Source organism: Bos indicus, chromosome 19 (genome assembly GCF_029378745.1).
Source record: "Bos indicus isolate NIAB-ARS_2022 breed Sahiwal x Tharparkar chromosome 19, NIAB-ARS_B.indTharparkar_mat_pri_1.0, whole genome shotgun sequence".
NCBI classification, from domain to species: Eukaryota; Metazoa; Chordata; class Mammalia; order Artiodactyla; family Bovidae; genus Bos; species Bos indicus.
This window is the reverse complement of record NC_091778.1, coordinates 14,657,528-14,682,244: the sequence shown is the minus strand read 5'-3', so window position 1 is coordinate 14,682,244 and position 24,717 is coordinate 14,657,528. Positions and strand designations below refer to the sequence as shown.

The following is a 24,717-nucleotide window of genomic DNA, read 5'->3' as shown; positions in this document are numbered from 1 at the left end:
TTTTAGGAAGGTGTAATCTGGCAAAGACACACAGAAATGATTCGACCAGACTGTGGTTAAGAGGCTGTTGGTGTCACAGTGAAAGTGAAATGCTAGGAAGTGGGGAAAAAAAAATTCTGGGCTCACAAAGAAGCAGTAGGAGCGGAGTGCAGAGACCACTGGGCAACATATGACAATAAAGTTCCGAGCAGATGAAAAGTAAGAAAAGAAATCAGACAAAAGTCACAGAAAAATATCAGCTAACAGCTGGTCCTAGAATCCAGGAAGGAAGGCCCAAGCAAGTGTGTGTGAGCTTAGTCGCTTTAGTTGTGTCCGACTCTTCGCGACCCTATGGGCTGTAGCCCAGCAGGCTACTCTTGTCCATGGGATTTCCCAGCAAGAATATTGCAAGTGAAGTGAAGTTGCTCAGTCACGTTCAACGCCTTGCGACTCCATGGGCTGTAGCCTACCAGGCTCCTCGGTCCATGGGATTTTAAAGGCAAAAGAACTGGAGTGGGTTGCTAATTCCTTCTCCAGGGGGTCTTCCTGAACCAGGGATCAAACCCACGTCTCCTGCATTGCAGGCAGGTTTTTTACCACTGAGCCACCTGAGAAACCCATGCCAAGGCATAAAAGCAATGAAAAACACCACAAAGAACTTATATTTTGGATCACATAAAAAATAAAATTTATATGTGACCAATAAAGTCACTAATACCAACAGGTAAGCAAAAAGGGAGAAATCTACAAAAACAGGAAATATGGTATATAATCATCACATACAGAATTCATACAAACTGCAGAGAAAAATTAAACCCAAAGAAAAAAAAATGGACAAAGGATTAAAAACAGAAATATAAATGATTAATAAACATACATGCTCTTCAAGGTTATTATTAAATGAGAAAATAAACATTAGATACTTAGCCCAGCGCCTAGTGCCATGTGGGCCCCAGTAAAGTGTCACCGCAACGCACTCTCACATCGGCAAAGGTAAATGACATGAACCTCAGGAGGCAGGGGCACGGGACAGAAATCAGTACAACCCATGATGAACCATTAGAAAATATGGATGGATCATTTTACTATACACCAGAAAACTGAAAATAAACTGTACTTCAATGAAAAAATTTTTAAACGTTTATGCCTTTGGTCCAGAAATTACCCTGCTACTCTTCAGAAGCTAAAGATACAAGCAAACCTTAGAACATGGGTTTCTATATCAACATGCTCACTGCAGCATTATCCTAAAGAGAAATAAAAACAGAAATAACCTAAATGTCCAAGAATAAATACTCCATAATAGAATATTATAAGGTTATTTAAGATGCCTTTAAAAAAACATATGCCATTAAAAATGCTTGTAATAGTTAACTGAGAAAAGGGATTCGGGGACTTCCCTGGTGGCCCAGTGGGTAAGGCTCCGCTCTCCCAGTGCAGGGGACCTGGGTTCAATCCCTGGTCAGGGAACTAGATCCCACATGCAACAACTAAGACCTGGCACAGCCAAATAAATGAAATTTTTTTTTCAAATAAATGAAATTTTTAAAAAAGAAGGGATTCAAACATACAAATAGGTCTTTATAAAATATATACACAAAAAGTTCTGCAAGATAATAAAAAGTATAAATATTATTACTATATTAATGTATTAACAATAGTAATAATTGAGTATTAATAATATTATTTTCCCAGTGGCAGATAACATGAATTTTCCTTTGTCCTTTCTATATGTTCCAAATCTTCTTCTATAAGCATGTCTTGTTTTTATGACAGGGGAAGAATACAGTCTCTAAGGAAAGTAGGTGACAGGCACCTGAAACCAGGAGCACTGTCAGAGCAAAAGGACTGAATACACTGGACCAGGTTTCAAAGCCAATTATGAGGCTTAGGGTCTTTGTCATCAAAGAACAGGGTGACCATAAGAACAGGCCTGCAAATTCAGTGATTTACACCACAATGTGAATGGCTTGACAGGCAAAACCTTCCCACACAGAAAGCATCTTTAGGGACTTCCCTGGTGATTCAGAGGTTAAGAATTCACCCGCCAATACAGGGGTTCAATCCCCGGTCAGGCACTAAGATCCCACACGCCTCAGAGTAACTAAGCCCACGCCACAGCTACGGGAGCCCACGTGCCTACAGCCTGTGCCGTAGTTTCAGAAGTCACCGCTTCTGCAGCTAGAGAACTACCACCTGAGAAGCCCGTGCACCGCAACAGAGAGCAGCCCTGCTCACCGCAGAGAGAAACCCACACACAGCAAGGAAGACCCAGCGCGCCATAAACAAATATAAATAATTTTTTTAAAAAGAAAGCATCTTTACTATAACAGAAAGAAAAAGTTGTTTTACTCTGAACCAGTTTTTAATGAAGAGAAAGGCTCTGAGTATGTGTGCTTGTGGTGGGGTTGGGGGCGAGGAGCAAGCCGCCCTTCAGCACATCGCTCCCACATATTTCTAAAAGCTTGCTGATGTCTCGGGAACAGGGGCAGGGGTCAGGAGCCACAGTCCCAGATGCAGAAACCAGTTCCGCTCGGAACTTGGCTATCTTGGGCAAATTACTTAATTGCTCTGTGCCTCAGTATTCTTATCACAGAATGTAGATAATGTCAACCACTTCAGTGGTTTCTTATAAGGACTGGATGAAAATACATGTGAAGAGCTTAGTACAGTGTCTGAGATACAGTAAACATTCAATAAGTGGAATATGAGGGAGCTCCCTGGTGGACTAGTGGTTAGGAATCTGGACTTTCACTGCCAGGGCCCAGGTTCAATCCCTGGTCGGGGAACTAAGATCTTGGAAGCTACGAGGCTTGACCAAAAATAATAGTAATAATAGGTTGAATATGAAGTTATCATTCTATGTCATTTCACTGCCAACCAGAAACAGGGTGGCAGACTTAGGGCAGATAAATCAGAGCAAAGGATGAACACACTTAAAAACTGAGATGATGCGCATCTTAGCAACCCAAGCTGCTCAGGTGGCTCAGTGACTGCCGTGGGAAATGTACTCATAGCATGTATGGACGACTCACCTAAATTCAGGTGAAAACATTACCTGTTGCCTGCCCACCTGCGTGTTAGTTCATTGTGTCTAACACAGCATCTATACAATATCACATTTTATAAGATGATAATAATAGAATATAACAACTTAAAAATAATAGTTCCATGAAATTAAAAGACGCTTACTCCTTGAAAGGAAAGTTATGTCCAACCTAGACAGCATACTCAAAAGCAGAGACATCACTTTGCCAACAAAGGTCCGTCTAGTCAAGGCTATGGTTTTTCCAGTGGTCATGTATGGATGTGAGAATTGGACTGTGAAGAAGGCTGAGCGCCGAAGAATTGATGCTTTTGAACTGTGGTGTTGGAGAAGACTCTTGAGAGTCCCTTGGACTGCAAGGAGATAAAACCAGTCCATTCTGAAGGAGATCAGCCCTGGGATTTCTTTGGAAGGAATGATGCTAAAGCTGAAACTCCAGTACTTTGGCCACCTCATGCGAAGAGCTGACTCATTGGAAAAGACTCTGATGCTGGGGGGGATTGGGGGCAGGAGCAGAAGGGGATGACAGAGGATGAGATGGCTGGATGGCATCACTGACTCGATGGATGTGAGTCTGGGTGAACTCCGGGAGTTGGTGATGGACAGGGAGGCCTTGCGTGCTGCGATTCATGGGGTCGCAAGAGTTGGACATGACTGAGCGACTGAACTGAACTGAACTAAGAGAAACATTTACACTCACTTTAATGCATGTGAAACATCTCTTTGGGAAAAAACAATAAGAATCACAGTCTTTTGAAGAAATGGTGGGAATCTGCCTGCAGAAATGAGAACTATAGTCAAGAAGTCCTGTTTTGAGCAAAGATTTAATCTGTTCAGCATATGCAATCTCCTTCTAGAAAATGTGCTTTTCTTTCTCTTTAGAACCTGCTTGCAACCAGAGCTTCCATTAGAGAATGCAAATTCTCTAGAACTGTGTGAAGACTGAACAGGAGCGCTTCAGAAGATACAGAAGAAACAAGAGCAGCGCCTTCTTTGCAGCCGTTTTTAAAACTCTGGCCCAAGTGTCAGGTTTGAACTTGAGAATGTCCCTTCTGTCCTTTCTGGAGGTGGAAGGCCTCAGGCCCCCTCGCTCTGGCAGGACGCCGTCTTTAATGATGATATATGAGAGTCCTTGCCCCTTGGCCCTGCTGGGGGGCGTCAAACATGGGATGCCGCCCACCCGAGTATCAACAAGTGAATTATAAACTGTGTCAATCCGAGTTAATGCAAAGCTGTAATCCTCTTTAACAAGAGATCAAATCACTGCCATGAGTTATGTTCATTCTGTAATCTGATAAGGAAGAGAGGGAGCCTCTAATAAAAGAGTAATGGGAGCTTTTAATGATGCTGGGGAGAGGCAGGGCCCGTCCAAGCGTTCCCGCTGATTAGATCAGTGTTGCATATTTGCGAGGGCTTGTTTCACCTGTCAGAACAACCTGTGTCTTTTCAGGAGATAAGAAGCCTCAGAGAAAACATCTGTATCTTAACCATTCTTGCTGGCAAGATTTTCAGCAACGAAAACTGCTCTGTGGAGGGTATTTCTGGGGATATGTGCTCTCAAATGCTGAGCTAACTTCACTGAAATATTTCACCATTATTCAGCGCATTATGTCTAATAAGAAGTGTGTATGGGGGTGGGTAAAGTAGGTAATGGGGAATCAAAAATGGTCTAAGTAACTTCTGGGTTACCAATTAGGGCGACAAGAATGCCATGGATATGATATGCCCATACTCAGGGTGCAGACCCACACACTTTAAAAATGGCGCAAGAAGATAAATTGCCTGCACAAATTCTATTATACGGAGGCACCTCAAGAACAACGTGGCAGTGATGTTGACAAAGCACTTTACAAGGCTGGATCACATTTGTACGTTTCTAAAACTTCAGATGTAAAACAATAATGTATTTGGTGCTTAGCAGTTATCATTAAAGGACTCTCTCCTTGTTCTTTTTAAAGCCAGGAGCTTTCTGGAAGGTGTGGGGAAAAGTGGTTTTTGACTGGGAAGGAGAGAAAGGGGGCCAAAATGAAAGTTCCTGCTGTTCCTATTGAGAATCTAAGTTCTTTGCAAAGGGATGGAGTACCTACAAAATGTTGAGATTGCTATCATTTTTGTAACAAGAAAAAAGCTTCTTAGGAAAATACAAGCACCTAACCCTTTTCCTGGGCAGTACCTAAACTGGATTTAGCTTATTGCTCTCTGAAGCTGCAGTTAAATGCAAGGAAAACACCAGTTTTCTTAAGGGGACAGCAAGCTGACTGCTGCTGCTTGGCCTGCTTCTGTGCTGACAATAAAACCCACAGTGGCAGAGCAAGCAGTTCCCATGAGCCCCCTTCCCAGAACTGGGGCCGTGGCCAGCTTGGAGGAACACATCGTGACCTGTCTCAGAGTCTGACTCAGAATTTACTTCTCCTACTTTTTACACCAGCATTTTACTATCTGACCTCCATCAACGTGGCAAATGAAGAACAACAAACTTCTTTAAAAGTCTGCCTCGGGAGACTTCCCTGGTGGCTCAGTGGTAAAGAATCTGCCTGCCAATGCAGGAGGCATGGGTTCAATCCCTGGTCCAGGAAGATCCCACATGCCACGGAGCAACTAAGCCTGTGGGCCCCAACTACTGAGCCTGCACTGTAGAGCCCAGGAGCCGCAACTACCGAACCCCTGTGCTGTAACCACTGAAACCTGCGAGCCCCAGAAAAGCCACCTGGATGAGAAGCCCACGCACTGCAATTAGAAGTAGCCCCGCTCTCCACTACCAGAGGGGGAAAAAAAACCCTGAGCAGCAAGTGAAGACCCAGCACAGCCAAAAATAAATAAATAAAAGTCTGCTTCGGGGGTTTCCCTGCGGGTCCAGTGGCTAAGACTCCATGCTCCTGATGGAGGGGGCCTGGGTTCAACCTGTAGGCAGGAAACTGGTCTCACACACGGCAACTAAGAGTTTGCATGCCTCAGCTGGAAGATTCCATACCCTGTGTGCCATAACTCTCAGTAAAGCCAAAATAAATTTTAAAAGTATTTAAGAAAAAAGTCTAACTTGGAGGGTCTCTCAAAAATACAGACAAAAACACAGGTGATTATTTCCACAACTGACAAATTCTTCATTTCGTTAGAACCATAATAAAAGGCCACCTGAATTTCCGCTTTGCCCTCCCTCCCTCTGGTCTAACAGCACTCCAGGGCTTGCCGCCGTGTAGTGTAAGCTGGTTCTAAAATATCCTTGATAAGCTTGGTGAGCGTGGAATAACCTCAACAGTCAGTGAGGTGAACAGCAATCCTGTAAATCATGCAAGTAACATACTGGCCTGTTCCTGGGGTGGCGACACTACATTTAGAGGAATTCTCTGCCATCAAGGTGACAAGGCCTTTGTTCTCCTCAGCCCATGGATTAACTCCGCTGCTTCAGGATCACATGCTACTCTGCCCTCCTCACACAGGTGAGTGTGAAGGGCACACGGGAGCGGCACTGCCCCATGCCAAGAGCACCCGAGGGTCCAGCAACGCCAGCGATCGTTTTTAGCCTCGTGGTAACCTCCTCGCTTGCATGCAGACACGTGATATGGGGGCAAAGTGGGGTTTCTCTTCTTTCCTCTCAGTACCAGAAGCACTCCTCAGGCCTGCAATAGAAACCCCCTGCTTCCCTCCTAACGGGGTGGTATGAAGTGTCAGTGGTTACCTGAGACTTTCACTAACAAAGGAAACCTGAGGGCGTGTAAAGTCACGTGAATCAGTATGCAAGGTTTACCTAGATGATGCCCCCAAATGGAATTCTGGTAATACAGGAGCAACCTGGGCTACTCCACACCTTAAAAAGAGTTTTAAGTAGATTGCTTGAAGAGTAAATCACCTAGCATGAGAAAAGAATATGTATCAGCAGAAATTACCTAAATAGATAACACTACACAGACTGCACCACAGGTGAAATAAAATGAAGATGCCGCTCACTATCTTTGTAAAGATCCTTTTACAGATAGTAATTCTTCCTTCACTAAGAATATTCTAATACCCTGTGTTAAAGCTCTCTGTGTTCTTTCCCTTAATGAGAGCTATGCTCTGGTCTCAGTTCAGTTCAGTTCCACCAAGGGCAGATTTTTCGAGCTCAGAGTGGACAAACGACATGGAGGATTCAAGGCGAAGTAACAGCACTTGGATTCTCTCCTTGTCCTCTCTTTATTAATACTGGGTATTAATCTAACTCAGGCAAATGTGTGAGGCGATAACCTGGACCCAAGAAACAACTAAAGAAGAGGAGGGCTTCTCTCTCCAGATCTGGGTGTGGGAGGAACCACAGGTAGAGCGGCCCCTACCAAAAGGGCTAGGAAACTTGCTATGGGCTTCCCTGGTGGCTCAGTGGTCAAGAATCCACATACCAGTGCAGAAGACGAGGGTGTGATCCCTGGTCCAGGAAGACCCCAAACACAACGGAGCAACCAAGGGCACGTGCCACAGCTACTGAGCTCATGCTCCAGAGCCTGGGAGCCGCGACTACCAGGTCCCATTCTCATGGCAGGAAATTCAAGCAAAACAGAAGCATGAAAAGTAAAACATCTCCCTTTGTCCGTTCCTCATGAGTTCTTTCCCCATAGGTATTTTAAATATTATCAATGTAAGTTCTGTAACATATATATTCACATATTTGTATGTATTTAGCTGCTTAATTTTTATTTTTAAAACATAAATGGAGATTACAAAAACCTCTTTTCTAGTTAACAAAATAATCTGGAGATATTTCCATAACAGCATATTTTTAAAGGCATCACTCTTTTTTGATCACACATGTCTATTTATTCAAAAGTAGGATTATACTACAGTACTTTGTAGTCTACTTACTACACTAAACATTATGTTAATACATACAGCTCCACTTATTCCTTTAATAGTTGCTGATAACTTCACTGAATTCTTTTCTGTGATTCATTTTAACTAGTTCCCTATTGATGGTCATTTGGATTTTTTAATTTTTTTCTCCATTTAAACAATGTTGCAGTAAAGACTCTATATAAAAATATTTGCCAACTTGCTATTTTCTTAGGTTAATTGCTAGAAGTGGATTTTTCTGGGTCAACAGATACGCTTACATTTAAAATTTTTTAAAGTGTTGCCAAATACCCCTCCAGAGTGATTCTGCCAATCATGTTCTTAACAACTGTATATGAAAGTGTCTGCTTCCTCACACCATCAGCATGGGGGATTATCAACCTTCTAATGCTTTCCAGTTTAATAAGAAAAAATGAAGTGTCATTATTTTAATTTGCATCTCTTTGATTAATAAGATTGACAATCCATTTTTTTGCCATTTGCAATTTTTCTTTTATAATTTCTACGTTTGAGTGTTAACATGCTTCACCCACCATTTGTATTGGGATATTTTTTTTTAATTTATTTTATTTTATTTTTTAACTTTACAATATTGTATTGGTTTTGCCATATATCAACATGAATCCGCCACGTGTTCCCCATCCTGAACCCTCCTCCCTCCCCGTACCATCCCTCTGGGTCGTCCCAGTGCACCAGCCCCAAGCATCCAGTATCCTGCATCGAACCTGGACTGGCAACTCGTTTCATATACGATATTATACATGTTTCAATGCCATTCTCCCAAATCATCCCACCCTCTCCCTCTCCCACAGAGTCCAAAAGACTGTTCTATACATCAGTGTCTCTTTTGCTGTCTCGTATACAAGGTTATTGCTACCATCTTTCTAAATTCCATATATATGCATTAGTATACTGTATTGGTGTTTTTCTTTCTTCACTTCCTTCACTCTGTATAATCGGCTCCAGTTTCATCCACCTCATTAGAACTGATTCAAATGTATTCTTTTTAATGGCTGAGTAATATCCCATTGTGTATATGTACCATAAGAGATCTGTAAAAACTCTTTACACAGCATTATTACATGGTAAAGTCATGTTACACTGAACTTTTTCTTTATAATTTTTTCATATACTTATAACTTTGTTTTTGATATCTTTTTTAATTGACTCATGTAGTCAGATCTACCAATACCTTTCTCTGTGGCTTCTGGCCTTGGCGTCTTGCTTACAAAGCCTTTCTCTACCTCAAAATCATTAAATATTCTCTATTCATGTGCACCAAGAATGACATATCTGTAACTCTGTTGTACAGATACAACTGTAAAAATGGGTTGGATTTCCCCAGAGGCTTACCTTCAACAAATCTAGACCCCATTTAAAAAAAAAAAAAAAAAGGCATATCTGTAATTTAGCAAAACCAAAATTATTCACCTAGAGAAAAGTACTATGCACTGATATTGAAAAGAAAGTTTTCCATTTTTCAGCATTTTGTGGTATACACAAAGTGGGAAACCAAACAGTACAGTACTAGATTATTTCCATTTATGGAATTATCTAAACAAAAACAAAATAGGCCTTCCTCCTAAGAGAAAGTAACACTACCAGCCAGCTCTGGAAGACTTGATATTTGAAGCAGAAAGAGCGAATGCCCACTTATTTGGCCTGTGGTTTGTCTGGCCTATCCAGACCACGCAGCATGAGCATGAGCCCATGTGCCAGCCTCAGCGTCCTCAGGAGCCACGCAGATCGAGTATGCTGGGTTCTCCAGCTCTGAGACCTCTATTTAACGCCCTGCCACACACACAGTGGCTAAACCAGCTGAGAACAATGCTGATAATTAGCAACGTCCACAAGCGACAGCTTCTTTTTCGTACAAACTCCAAATGCCACATCAACTGTTGCCCAGCAAACACAATCCCATCACCTCCTCTCTCACCTGCTCTATTGAAGTGGCAACGTAACAGGGTTCTGGCCAACGAGATGTGAGAAGTCTTTGGCGGTCTTTCTGAGAAGCTTTTACTGTTCTGATAAAAGAAAATCAATGTGGCTGACACCACTCCTTTCCTCTCCTTCCTACCCGAAATGCATGTTTGATGGCTAAAGCTGCAGAAGCCACCTTGGGACCACAGCGGAAAGACCAAGAGATGCTGGCCCCAACACCACTGAGGAGGGAAAAACACTGCTAGTCATTACCTGCCTCCCCTAGAATTATGCTGCCAGAAAAATAAACTCCTGTTTGCTTATGCCTCTGTAGTCAGGTTTTGTTTCTTATACATCAAGCTCAACATAATCCTTAATAATAAAGTCACCTTCAAGTTATCTTTACATCTAGAATATAGCAGGCCCTCAAAAATTATGAGTAAATAAATTAGATTCTGGAAAACAAGTATCCTGGGGTATCAGATGACTCAAGTAAAATCCCAACTAGGAATAACAACTGATTTCTAAATGATGCAGTAGTACTGTATTCAAAAGATGCCACTAATATTTAAACTAGGTTCCACTTTATGTCTGGAATAATAGTGTTACCTGAATGGGTTTGTTTTCATTTACAAGAACCTGATTTTCCTTTCCTGTTGAAGTAATTTTTTCATGTCATCCTGACAGAATCTAAGAAGCATGCATTTCACTTATTATTTTTAAAAACAGACTAGATCAAGAAATAAATGAAAACAAAAAACCTAAAACAAAACAAGCAAAACCAGCTAGACATAAGCATTCACAGACAAGCATAGGAAGTCACAAAGACGTGAGTATAAATGCACTCAGATTCATCCATAAGCTGTTTTGTCATCAGAACAAAAGCAAACAAAAAATTAATCATCACTGTGTTCAACTAAACTTGCATATCTACTACCTTTCAAGGGGAGGAAATCTGATGGAGTTTAGAGTTTAGTAGCAAACTAAATACTCTCAAATAAAAAGGCTAAGTATAGCTTGAGGGATAAAGCTGGCAAAATCCACATGTGCCTACATTATGACTAATAATATCACTTGGTAAAGATTTATGTTTTAAAACATCTATCACAGCATTACAACAATGATAATTTAAAACAATTTAAATTTCCAAAAATTAGTGAATGGCTAAAATAGATATTACATAGTCACTTAAATTTTTGAATAATTTTAATGATACTAAATGGTCAGAGTATGCAAAATATTTAAATAAAAAGATCACAAGAGTAGAATATAATTTTAATTACATAAAAAGAAAAACAAGAACATACTAAAAGGGAAACCATAAAGACTGAAAGAAATACCCTCAGATGTTAAAAGTGGTAATACCCTGTGCATATGTATGTGTGTGTGATACACACACGTCCTATTTCCGCACACTGAGAGAACCTAGAAACAATGATGCCTACAACAACAAGCATCTCAGCGCCCAGAACCTGGTTTCTAAAAACCATACTCCATTAAAAACAGTCAGCATTCCTTGGAGAAAGACTGATTCCAGGACTGGAAATGGGAACATGTGAGATGATCCTAGAATACCTTGTTGTGGTAGAAACTAAGAAGTGCTCAGTGAATAACTGGGGATATCTCAAAAAGATGAAACCCGCTTGAAGGGACCTCTATTAATCTGAGACAATTTTAAACCAAAATCAATGACAGCAACAGATTCTAACTAACTGAATAAAATAGGAAAGCATGAGTCCATATTGATATAAATGAATGTAAAAAATAGAGAAGAGATATGGCTAGATAAGTAAAGTTCTAAAAATATTATGTTGTAGTAGAATGCCAACTAATAAATATAGAAGGAATGATTCTTTAAAAAATAGTTAATTCTTTAATTATCTCTGAATTATATGAGTATACATTTTTTTGTGTACACATTTCCATTTTTCAAAATAAGCATGTACTTCTTTTGTAAAAAATACTCAAAAAAACCCCAAAATCCTCAATAGTACCCTGAACAAACACAACATAATACACATCCCCAGAGCAAGCTCTACACCCATTTTTAAAAGGAGAACATACACATAAAATCCCAAACACATGAAGCAAGTGTGTGTGCGCTGTCCTAACCCATCTCTCTAGAGAAGAGCTCAGATGGCCAAAGCAGGTGGCTAATGTTAAAAACAAAACAGCAAAAACAAAAAACCACCAGAGGCAGCACTGAGATTTACGAAAATTTTGTTTTGGTTTTACAGTAACTATGGGAGTGAAGAGATGTTACAAGGACCCTTTCAACAATGCCGATGACAAATGGTTAACTGATAAGAAGAAACAGAGAGGGCGACAGGCTTTAGCACAGGTCAATACTGGGCTTTCATGAAGCCATTTGAGACATATAATTAATCTATTACTCACCTGGCATCATCATTCATTGTGGTATGGTCAATAGGTGCCATGAAGCTCAGCAGCTTGCTAAGCACATGAAACCTAAGTAAATAGGAAACAAACAGGCAGCAACATTAGTAACTATTAACCTAGAACAGGAAACACATTCTATGAGGTAACAAACTCCAGATGATCACAAGAATATCTGGCTCCAGAGTGGAGCAGGGAACAGTTTCTAGGCATGTGCCACTCACAACCATAAAAACCCTTTTTCCTCAATGCTATAGGAGAAAAGTCTGATAAAAGCACATTGTAAATGACAGTAGTTCTACACAACTCCATTATATCATCTGTGCCCTGAAGCAATACACTAAGCCTTAAACATCACTCCAGACAAGAGATGGTGAGGACCGGACTACCCCATTGTCCCCTTCTCTGCATATATCCTAATCATTTTTCAGTCGGGAGCAGAGGCAGTGGCATACCATCCAAATGGAACACCTCATCACTCACTAGCATGGGTTCCCTGAGTCAGAAAAGGCTTCCAGAATCACCTTTATTCACCAGTCCCACCAGATCGTTCATTTCGCCCCTCTTAAACTAAGGCGCACAACTGAGTGCATGAGGAGTCTACTCCCTACACGTCAGTCAAGGGGCTATAAAAATTGAAGTTTTGTCAATTGCATCTCCCACCAGTAGGAAAAAAGAGGTATTTTTATACAAAGTGCTTTGAGAGCCTCTGGTGAAGGAGGCTGAAGAAATATTTGACCTTATACAGACCAAATTATAGCTAAGAGAATTCAAAGAAGGTACCCCTTTCTATTTATAAAAGAAGAGGCTGCAGGACATGTCATATAAAATTCTAACCAAAAAAAAAAAAAAAAAAAAAAAAACCTCTTCTTGGGCAAAACACTATCCACACAAAAATGATATAACATATGTGTAATGTTTCACCATTTAAAAAACATTTTTACACACATCAAAGAATTTGATTCTCTACCACCAAATAGCCAAGCCTGCCAAATTTCAATCTTTTAACAAATGAATTTTAAAGACTAATAGTGATAAGATTTTTCCCATTACAGGAGTAATAGAAAAAAGCATAAATCCATTACAGAAAATTTGGAAAACCAACTAAGCACACAAAAAATGCACACATATTCTTTTATCTACAGAAGGACTATTATTAATATTTATTAATATTATTAGTATTTTGGTTAATTATGTTCATTTTACATAGTAATCCACACAATACAATTTCCTATTCTTTTTTTCACTTAGCATTGTATCTCCATAGCTGTATACAAAATTCCAGCAAGTACTATAAATATATTTTCATATTTCTGAACAGTTGTATTGTTTCCAATTCTTCACTTCTTATAAGATGCAAAAACAAAATCTCTGTTAATCATACTTTCTTTATGCCCATTATCTCCTAATTATAAAAAGTAATATATAATTACAAATTCAGAAATACAGAAAGAACTGACAAGTCCCCTGTAATCTCTAGAAATAATCACTGTTAAGTTTGCCTGTAGCATTCTCCATATATAAGACAAATATAAACGTAATATGCTCATGCATTATGTGTTTTTCTACTATGTCATATTGTATTCTTTTTAATAGTTCCAGAATATTTTGTTGCATCAATATATTCTAATTTACTAAACCTCCTATTGATAAGCATGTATACAGTCTTCCCCCTTAAAAAAGCATTATAAACAGTGCTAAAGTGAAGATTCTTTTCTTTATTTTATTGAAGCATAATTGATTTACAAAGTTTTGCTAATTTCTGCTGTACAGCAAAGTGATTCAGTGTACATATATACATGTGTGTGTATTTAACTTATAAGCAGAGTACATCATGCGAAATGCCAGACTGGATGAAGCACAACACGGAATCAAGATTCCTGAGAGAAATATCAATAACCTCAGATACGCAGATGACACCACCCTTATGGCAGAAAGCGAAGAGTAACTGAAGAGCCTCTTGATGAAGGTGAAAGAAGAGAGTGAAAAAGCTGGCTTAAAACTCCACATTCAAATAATGAACATCATGGCATCCTGACCCATTACTTCATGGCAAATAGATGGGGAAACAATGGAAACAGTGACAGACTTTATTTTCTTGGGCTCCATAATCACTGCTGATGGTGACTGCAGCCATGAAATTAAAAGATGCTTGCTTCTTCAAAGAAAAGCTACTACCAACCTAGTCAGCATATTAAAAACCAGAGACATTACTTTGCCAACAAAGGTCCATCAAGTCAAAGCTACAGCTTTTGCAGTAGTCATGTATGGATATGAGAGTTGGACCATAAAGAAAGCTGAGTGCCAAAGAATTGATGGGTTTGAACTGTGGTGTTGGAAAAGACTCTTGAGAGTCCTTGGACTGCAAGAAGATCAGATCAAACTAAAGGAAATCAGTCCTGAATATTCATTGGAAGGACTGATGCTGAGGCTGGGGCTCCAATTCTTTGGCCACCTGATGCGAAGAACTGACTGATGACCTGATGACTGATGCTGGGAAAAATGGCAAGCAGGAGGAGAAGGGGATGACAAAGGATGAGATGGCTGGATGGCATCACCAACTTGATGGACATGAGTCTGAGCAAGCTACTAGAGTTGGTAATGGGTAGGGAAGCCTGGCATGCTGCAGTCCATGGGGTCACAAAGAGTTGGACATGACTGAGAGACTGAACTGAACTGATATATATATACACACACACACACTGTTTTCATATACTTTTCCGTAATGGTTTATCACAGGGTTTTGAATACCCTGTGCTATACAGTAGGACCTTGTTGCTTATCCATTCTAGGTTGCCATGCCCTCCTCCAGGGGATCTTCCCAACTCAGGGATCGAACCCACGTCTCCCACATTGTAGGCAGATTCTTTACCGTCTGGGCCACCAGGGAAGCCCTTTAATGTCTTAGGCTTCACCAAACTTCATTTTTCATCTGAAAAAATGAAAACTATTCTTGGCTATGTTCAAAGACAGGTTTAATTCACTGTCTACACAAAGACTATGAACTATACCCAATGGTTGCGTTGTCTGACCCAGGAGTCATCGGCCACATGTGGCTTACTGAACACTGGAAGTGTGCACCAGGTTTTGAAAATTCAGATGGAAAAAATGTAAAATATATCACTAATAATTTTAAAACAATAAACTGTTGAAATAATATTAGCTAGATATTGGGCTAAATGAAATGCATTATTACTTAAGTACACATTTCTTTTTCCCCCTTTTAAATTGCGGCTACTAGAACATTGAAAATTACACATGTAACTGATGAACCTATTTGCAGGGCAGGAGTAGGAGTCACAGACTTAGGAGAATGGACTCGTGGACACAGTCGGGGAAGGAGAGGGTGGGACAGATTGAGAGAGCAGCACTGAGACATACGCATCACAAGGTGTGAGAGAGCGAGCCAGCAAAGTCACTGTGCAACAGAGGAGTACAGCCTGCGGCTCTGTGATGACCTGGAGGGGCGGGCCGGGAAGGAGTATAATCATGTGTATACTTACAGCTGATTCATCCTGATACACGGAAGAAACCAACACAACACTGCAAAGCAATTATCTTCCAATTAAAAAGAAAAATTAAAAAAATTACACATGTAAAGATACTTTTTACTGGATGGCACTGCTCTGTGGAATACCTTTACACTTTAATACAATATATTCAATAACTAGTAACTGCATGATGAAGGACAGGCTTTTAAGTAGTAATCAGATAAAAGATGATTTAATCCAATGCATTTTTACCTCATCTCAGTGCTGAGGATGGATGCATGTTTTAGTATTAAAATTACCAACCATATTAAGAGATAAATATAACTTTGTTGCAGAAGAACAGACAAATACAAAACACAGTATGACATTTCATTATTAAAGGCCTGAGAGTTTAATTCATTTACATTAAGATTCTGCTTAAATCAGGATCAAATCCACTTATAGATAATGCTGAGTAAAATACTGGTAATTAATAATTATAATTATTTCCCCAAACCAGCATATTTCTTTTTTTTTTTTAAGTTATTTTCTAGCATCCAACCAGCAAACTGCTAACACCCAATCTGACCAGGGTGATGCCACTGACCTGCTATCATTGAAATTAATGTTTCCACAAGACAGTGTTCACCTTTGCTATGATATTTCTTTTTTCTCCAACCCTACCACAAACATACCACCCTTATGGCAGAAAGTGAAGAGGAACTAAAAAGCCTCTTGATGAAACTGAAAGAGGAGCATGAAAAAGTTGGCTTAAAGCTCAACATTCAGAAAACTAAGATCATGGCATCTGATCCTATCACTTCACGGAAATAGATGGGGAAACAATGGAAACAGTGCCAGACTTTATTGTTTTGGGCTCCAAAATCACTGCAGATGGTGATTGCAGCCATGAAATTAAAAGATGCTTACTCCTTGGAAGGAAAGTTATGACCAACCTTAAAAAGCAGAGATATTACTTTGCCATCAAAGGTCCATCTAGTCAAGGCTATGGTTTTTCCAGTGGTCATGTATGGATGTGAGAGTTGGACTGTGAAGAAAGCTGAGCGCCAAAGAATTGATGCTTTTGAACTGTGGTGTTGGAGAAGACTCTTGAGAGTTCCTTGGACTGCAAGGAGGTCAAACCAGTCTTTCCTAAAGGAGATCAGTCCGGTGTTCATTGGAAGGACTGATACTGAGGCTGAAACTCCAATACTTTGGGCACCTCATGTGAAGAGCTGACATATTGGAAAAGACCCTGATGCTGGGGGGGATTGGGGGCAGGAGGAGAAGGGGACGACAGAGGATGAGATGGCTGGATGGCATCACTGACTCGATGGACGTGAGTTTGAATGAACTCCACGGGTTGGTGATGGACAGGGAGGCCTAGCGTGCTGCAATTCACGGGGTCACAAAGAGTCGGACACGACTGAGCAACTGAACTGAACCACAAACAAAGAGCAAAGGCTGCCCATGGTGGAACCTAGCACCAGTGATGACAGCTGGCACACGACCAGCTCTTCTGGGGGTCTAATTTAAAGGAAGTTATTTACGACATGTATTCCCATCTATCCTGGAGAAGGAAATGGCAACCCACTCCAGTAGTCTTGCCTGGAGAATTCCATGGACAGAGGAGCCTCATGGGCTACAGTCCATGGGGTTGCAAGAGTCGGAGACACGACTGAGCAACTAAACCTATTCTCATAGGCCCTTTGTTAAAACCTTCACAGCAGAGTTCTAATGTAGCCTAGATATCATTTCGGTGCCTGAGAAGTCCTGGCCAGAGAAACAACTCAAGAGCCACAGGTTAGAAGTGGACTCTGGAATCAGACCAATTAGCTTAAATCTACGTTCATGATTACTAGCTCTGTAACAGTGGGTGAGTCACTTATCTTCTTAAGTACTTTACATGAGTTAGCTAATTTCAATCTGCATGACAGTCCTATGGGATGTGCCTTCTATTATCATACTGGCTTGACAGATGAGGAAACCGAAGCACAGAGAGATGTTAAGTGACTTGCCCAAGGGGTCTTAAGGCCAGTAAGTGCAAGAGCCAGATTTCAAACCTGAACATTTTAGCATCGGAGGTTGTGTCTTTTCCACTTCTGCATGTAAACTGCTCTGCAGTGCCCGACAGAGAGAGTTTTATAAATGTTAGTTGTCGTTATTGCTATATATGAACATCACTGATTCTGACCACATCCCACATGTTCATGGTCACAAAGAAAGCCTTGATGAATACAGGTGATGAAACTGCAACACAATTCAAAGCATGTGACCTTATTTATTACTTTTCTTTTTACTTCTTGTGCTGTGCTATAATGTAGACCTATGGGAAAGTTACAAAAACAGTGCAGAGTTCATGTGCACCTTCACCTCGCTTCCTCGAATGGTAACAACTCATACAAATGTCATTACCACAATTAGGAAATTAACATCTGTGCAATACATAACCTAAACCACAGGCCACATGCAAGTGTCCCCATTTTTTGCCCTACTGCCCTCTGTCTTCCCAGGCCCCGATCTAGGGCCCCGCAGTGCAGCTAGCTGCGATGCACGCTCCAAGCTCTGACAGCTGCTCAGGCTTCCTTGTTTTTCAATGACTTGCTACAGTCAACAGAATCAAGTCCAAATGTCGAGCATGACCACGATTTAGCACCCTCTTATTCACACAGTCTCACCTCCTGTTATTCCCCCATATTTACTTCAAGTCTCTGCCAAAACAAATGAACTTTGGTTCTCAAAACAGACAGGGATATTCTCAAGCCTGTGTTTTGGCAAACATTATTCTTTTTGGCCTTTCCATAGGCTAACTCTTCCTAGTCTGCTCAGTGTGAAGTGTGAATGTTGCATCTCACGGAAAGTCTTACTTGATAAGCGGGTTAATTTTACTGTCATAATCATCCAAAAACATGTCTGTGAGGCACTACAGTAGGCATTAAGGTTGGAATTAACTTGAAAAAATCAGCACAATTCTTGCCCTCAAGGGACACACAATTATAGATATTTGCCCTAGCAGCTTTAAAACTCACAAAAATACAATAATGAAAAAAGACATCTTTTGCTCTTTTCAATTCTTTTGAAGACCATATATTTGCAACAGCAATGCCAACAGATAAACACAAGAGAAATCGAAGAATCTAACACTTTCAAATGTTTATTATGTACCAGACATATACACATTATTTGAATCCTCAAATCAAATCCATCCCTCAAACCAAATCAGGCTTCCTTGGTGGCTCAGACAGTAAGTAAAGAATCTGCCTGCAATGCGGGAAACCCAGGTTTGATCCCTGGATCAGAAAGATCCCCTGGAGAAGGGCATGGCGACCCACTTCAGTATTGTTGCCTAGAGAATTCCATGGACAGAGGAGCCTGGAGAGCTACAGTCCATGGGATCACAGACAGTTGGACACGACTGACAGGCTCACTCACACACACACACACACACACACACGGATTAGTATCTCCACTTATTAAATGAGTAAAGTGATGCTCAGAGAATAAAGAGCAACCAACATCATACAGCCAGAGAGAGCCAGTCTCCTGACTGAAATCCTGGGCTCCTCCCTCAAGAGAACATTTAAAGCCTCACAGAGCTATTAATTAATTAACTAACTAGAAGTATATTTGATCTACAACACTGTATTAGTTTCAGATACAAAACATTGTGATTCAACATTTTTATAGATTATACTCCATTTAAAGTGATTATAAAATAATGGCTATACTTCCCTGTGCTGTTCAATTTGTCCTTGCTGCCATTGTATTTTGTACACAGTAGTTTGTCTTTTAATCCCCATATCCCCATCTTACCCCTCCTTCTCCCCACTGAGAGCCACTCATTTGTTCCCTCTGTGAGCCTGTTTCTGTTTTGTCATGTACATTCATTTGTTTTATTTCTTAGATTCCACATGAAAGTGATAACATACATAAGGTATATGTCTTTTTCAAAGTTACAATTTTAAAAGTGCAGTATTGGAGAAAAGTCTAATCTCAAAATTAAAGAACAGGTATTTATTCAGCCTGATCAATTACAAAGTACTAGGAGAAGGCAATGGCACCCCACTCCAGTACTCTTGCCTGGAAAATCCCATGGACAGAGGAGCCTGGTAGGCTGCAGTCCATGAGGTCGCTAAGAGTTGGACACGACTGAGTGACTTCACTTTCACTTTTCACTTTCATGCATTGGAGAAGGAAATGGCAACCCACTCCAGTGTTCTTGCCTGGAGAATCTCAGGGACGGGGGAGCCTGGTAGGCTGCAGTCCATGGGGTCGCTAAGAGTCGGACACAACTGAGTGACTTCACTTTCACTTTTCACTTTCATGCATTGGAGAGGGAAATGGCAACCCACTCCAGTGTTCTTGCCTGGAGGATCCCAGGGACAGAGGAGCCTGGTAGGAGGCTGTCTATGGGGTCACACAGAGTCGGACACGACTGAAGTGACATAGCAGTAGTAACATTCTTCTTTAAATCCTATCAGGGATGGGGGTACAAAAGAGACAGGTACCAGTGAGACACGTCCGTGAGTGAGCAAGTAAACGAACATTCCAGTAGGAGACTGATCCAGTCTTGGGATAATAACAGCAGTAGCAATGATAGGAATAATGGCAAAGACACTTACATAGCGCTTGCTACGTCCCGGTTGTTGTACTGTGTTAGTCGCTCGAGTCGTGTCCGACTCTGTGTGGCCCTTGTGGACTGCAGCCATCAGGCTCCACTGTCCCTGCGATTCTCCAGCAAGAACACTGGAGTGGGCTGCCATGCCCTTCCCCATGCTGTGTTTCTGGTGCTAGTCTAAAAGCGGTACATACACGTACTCATTTAATCCCCACAGCAACCCTACAAGTCTGGTACTATTATCACCCCCATTCTACAGATGAAGAAACTAGAACAGAGAGTTTAAGGGTCTTGCTCAGAGTAACTACTAATTGGTATCAAAGGTGGGATTCAGACTTAGGGAGTCTGGCTCTTGAGTCCATGCTCTTAACTGGTAGGTACATTGAAAACAAACTTGGGAGAAGCAGAAAGGTTTGGAAACTTCAGCACATGAAAAAAGTTAAACAAACTGTAACAATTTAAGATTCAGATTTAAGAAGAGTGACTTTCAGTCAAAAGATAATGAAAAGCTACTTTGCACTTCTTCAAACTTAAAGAAAAATAAGCATTTCCTGATGAGTTCTGTTAAATACTAAAACAGGTTAATTAAAGTAGTACAATCTGCTTCTCTGAAGATACTTAAAAATGAGATAGATCCACATTTGTCCAGAAATAATTTTAATGACAGGCAGGCTCTAACAAAACGGTGGGATTAGCTATCTGCCTAAAACTGGCCTAACACCATGAGTCTAACATTTTTTTTTCAACGTGCACTTGAATTACAAGTAGTTGCTTCGACACTGAGGCCTTGTGTGAGTGATATTATGTAATATATAAAAATAGTTACAAGGAATCTCAATCTGAAAGCACACCAATGTCACTTCTACTCTGGTTCCTTGTTTCCATTCTTTTTAAGACTTTCAAGGGCTCACAGGTTTGAGGGCTCTCCTCCACTCAGATATGTTTCTATATTCTCATAAAAGTTCCACTCCTCATCTCATTTAAGCACAGTGTTAACAATCTCTGGAAGCCTTCATTTTTTATCTTTTTAGCATACTAGGTACATGTATGGCATCATGAAAATGGACCAATATAATTCTGCTTAAATAAGACTCCAAAGTACAATTTTTACATTGTAATAAGGAAATCATTTTTCAAAACTAAGGCAATTTCAATTCTCTTGTCTTCTTTTTTGATTATGTCTCTTTCAGGGAAATACAAATATTATTCAACCTATTCATTCACAGCAGTAAAACAAAAAGTAACTGACACTATCTTTCCATTTCAGAGTAAGAAAAACTGAATCTGAAAAAAGCCTCAAATATTGCTCTAGTGATTTTTCTGCTCCTTAAACATAGAATCATCAGAAGAATAGAAAAAAATGTCATAGGCAACATGCAAAAGAAGTAGTAACAACACACAATGTTAACATCTGTTCTAAAAAGTAACTCACCGAAGTTTCCTTCCTTTGCTGGCTTTTCTATCTACTTTCTTGTGGATTTTGCTTCTTAGCTTCTGGATTGCAAGCCACTGCCTGGGAAATTCACAAGTGATATTATGCATCATCAACAGAAATAGTTACATGTGTTGACAAATCAGAATTTTTCTCACTAACAACGCTGCATAAAGAAATCATTCAACCTACACCAAGCTCCTCAAGACAGACTGGGGCCAAAGCGACTAATTGATTGAAGAGGATTTGTGCAACGGTAAAAAAAACAAATGGCAGCTGGGAAATTCTCCAGCAGATTTGGTGAACAACGCTCCTTAGTATGTGGAGTTACTGTGGCAAGCACTAAATCTACCAGTCTGCAGGGAAACCCATCGCACTGAGTGTAGGTGCTTGGGTTTGCTGCTGATGTTTAGTTGCACAGCCTATTCTATGACTAATATTGCACCTGCTGTTTGGTTTGAACATGTGAATTCTTTAAATCTAATTTTCCCATTGTTAATACCCAGCTGCTTTTCCTTGTGCTTTCCATTTTTTCTAAGTGTTAAGAATTATCTACTATTGATACTAGTTTTATAGTCATTTTATTTAATTTTCATTTCAGCTACATTATTTCAGAATGTGTTGCTAAAAGGGCTTCCCCCCACCTCCAAAAAAATCTCAATACCAGGAGCCCCCAAATAATCTCAATACCACTGTCACACCGAAAAAAAGTTAAATATCAAATATTCAGTCAGTCTTTGAATTTTCCAGATTGTCTCAATTTTACAGTTGGTTTGTTTGAATCAGGATCCAAACAAGAGTCATATTTTCAGCAAGTCATTTTAAATTAAAAGAAATTCGTTTTCAAATAAAGGATACTGGGCTAAGAAAATCTTCATAAATTGTGTATATGAACAAAATGTGGGGGGAAAACAGAGAAAGAGCAGCAGCTGGTCATCTTACCTGACTCAAATGAAAGTTCAACATCAAAAAAAAAAAAAAATCTAGGGAAATCCAATTATTGTAATCTTAATATAATCTTAATTACCATAATCTATTTTATTGTAAAGTCAGATAGATGTACAATATAATCACCACTTAAATGCAATTTGCTCGATCACATTAAATTTATAGTGAACAGCTCTCTATAGCATTCCAGTGATATACAAAATATTAACATCTTTTCCTAATTTTCAAAGGTTTTACTCACATAAAATTATTTCATCAGCACAAATTTTTCCTTGTGATCTCTCAGAATGCTGCTCTTCCCCAGAATCCCATTCTGACACCTGCAGCTTTGGTTTCCATTTATGCTCTTGCAAGTTATGGCTCATGGCTATTTAAATGTACACTATTCATTAGGTAGCACTTTAAATGTCTTTTTTGTTTTCCAACCACAGGATGAAGCATACGCACAAGGGTCTTCCTTCCTTCACTGTGTTCCATCCTACCCTGACATCTGGGCAATGCTGCCGAGTTCCACGTCTAATTCTGCGGCAGCTTTCACTGAAGGGGCAGAGGTCTAAATGAGAGCAGACTCACAGAGCGAGGAATGGGTTGTGCCCAGTGCCAGGTCCTGACAGCTGAGAGCACACATTTTTATCCACTGATCAGAGACTGATACAGATCTAATTTCAATGCAAAGAGCTTAAAATGGACTTTGTGAAACAAACCCTAAAATAAACCCTTTACAGGTAGATATTTGGTAATCTCATTCAAATTGCCATTCAAGTTATGGCAATGTAGAGGAAACAATTTCCATCACTTTGTCTGTCTAGCTCTTGTTATCATGCTTAACTTTTTTTTGCTGGCCACGTCACACAGCTTACAGGATCTCAATTCCCCGACCAGAAACTGAATCCTGGCCAAGGTAGAGAAAACCTGGAATCCTAACCACTAGGCCACCGAGGAACTCCCAGCTTTCATAATTATAGAACCAGTCGTTGCCTTGGAAGTAGCATTAAGGGGACTCAGATGGAGAAACTATTACACAGCCTGCCTATATGAACAGAAAGCCATATCCAAATTACCTTCCCATGGCCACCTGATCATTGGGGTCCAAGGAGCTGGTCTTCCGTTCTATGAGTTCTCGGAGAAGCTAGGGGAGAAAGGAAAGCAGGTGACTTATTTATCATCTCCCAGCACCAACTGACTTTAAAAGGGCATTGGAGGAATTCTGAATGGCACAGTGACAGCTCTGAAACTACAATCAATAAGGGACAACCCAGTGGCAAGAGCATGACCGAATTCCCATGAACCCTTTCATATTTATACATCTTTAAAAAGGTGGCTATTGCAATAACTGAGAGCAGAAGTCCATTTGGAAGACTTATTGTCCCGCAGTGCATCTCAAACGGATCAATGAGTATGCAATATCCCCTTCGTTGTTTTTATGATTAGTCTTGTCCTCCTCGTTGATATCAATGGAGAATCTTTAAAAGGTCAGGTGGGAAGGGCTGGGTGGCGAAAAGGAAAATGCATCGGCTTCTCACCCACAAGATAATGGTATGTGGTTAACTTCTGACCTATAACCCCAGCAGTCAGGATGGTCTTCTTTAGGCAAAAAGCCTTTACTGGATATAATTAGAACTGTGGACTTTCTGCTCTTGCCTTCCATACCTGATACTCTACCATGCTTATGAATAAATGTTTTAACCATGCAGTCTGCAAAGCAGTGCTCAGTTGCTAAGTCAGATCTGACTCTTGCGACCCCACAGACCGTAGCCCGTCAGGCTCTTCTGTCCATTGAATTTTCCAGGTAAGGAATACTGGATCTTCTGAATACTTGAGGGGATCTTCCCAACCCAGGATCAAACCTGCATTTCCTGCATTGCAGGCAGATTCTGTACCACTGAGCCTCCTGGGAAGCCCAACCATATATGATACCAACACATATACAGTCATAGTAATTTTAAGAGGGAACCTAAAGAAAGTTGTACTCTGAACACAACCCAGAGAGCCAGTCTCTCAGTGCACACAACTAACTCCATGGGAAATAAACCACTCTCCAGCTCTCCTCTTAATCCTGGTTAGTCCCCCGAGTGCAAGCTCCGTCTAC

The 24,717-nt window shown here is 40.4% G+C and overlaps 1 protein-coding gene across 2 annotated transcripts in view; it reads right to left on the bottom strand.

Annotated features, from left to right (window-relative positions):
• Nucleotides 1-24,717, bottom strand: part of AATF (apoptosis antagonizing transcription factor) — a 108,555-nt gene that overhangs the window by 14,406 nt on the left and 69,432 nt on the right. Inside the window, exons 9-11 of one of the 2 annotated variants that reach the window (XM_019982068.2) lie at nt 23,690-23,757; nt 21,681-21,761; nt 12,161-12,232 (exon numbers count right to left, since the gene is read on the bottom strand). In XM_019982068.2, coding sequence (XP_019837627.2) covers nt 12,161-12,232; nt 21,681-21,761; nt 23,690-23,757 — 221 coding nt within the window. Of the gene's footprint in view, nt 1-12,160; nt 12,233-21,680; nt 21,762-23,689; nt 23,758-24,717 lie in introns of those variants that run through there. The other variant, XR_011561917.1, reaches the window with a different exon arrangement.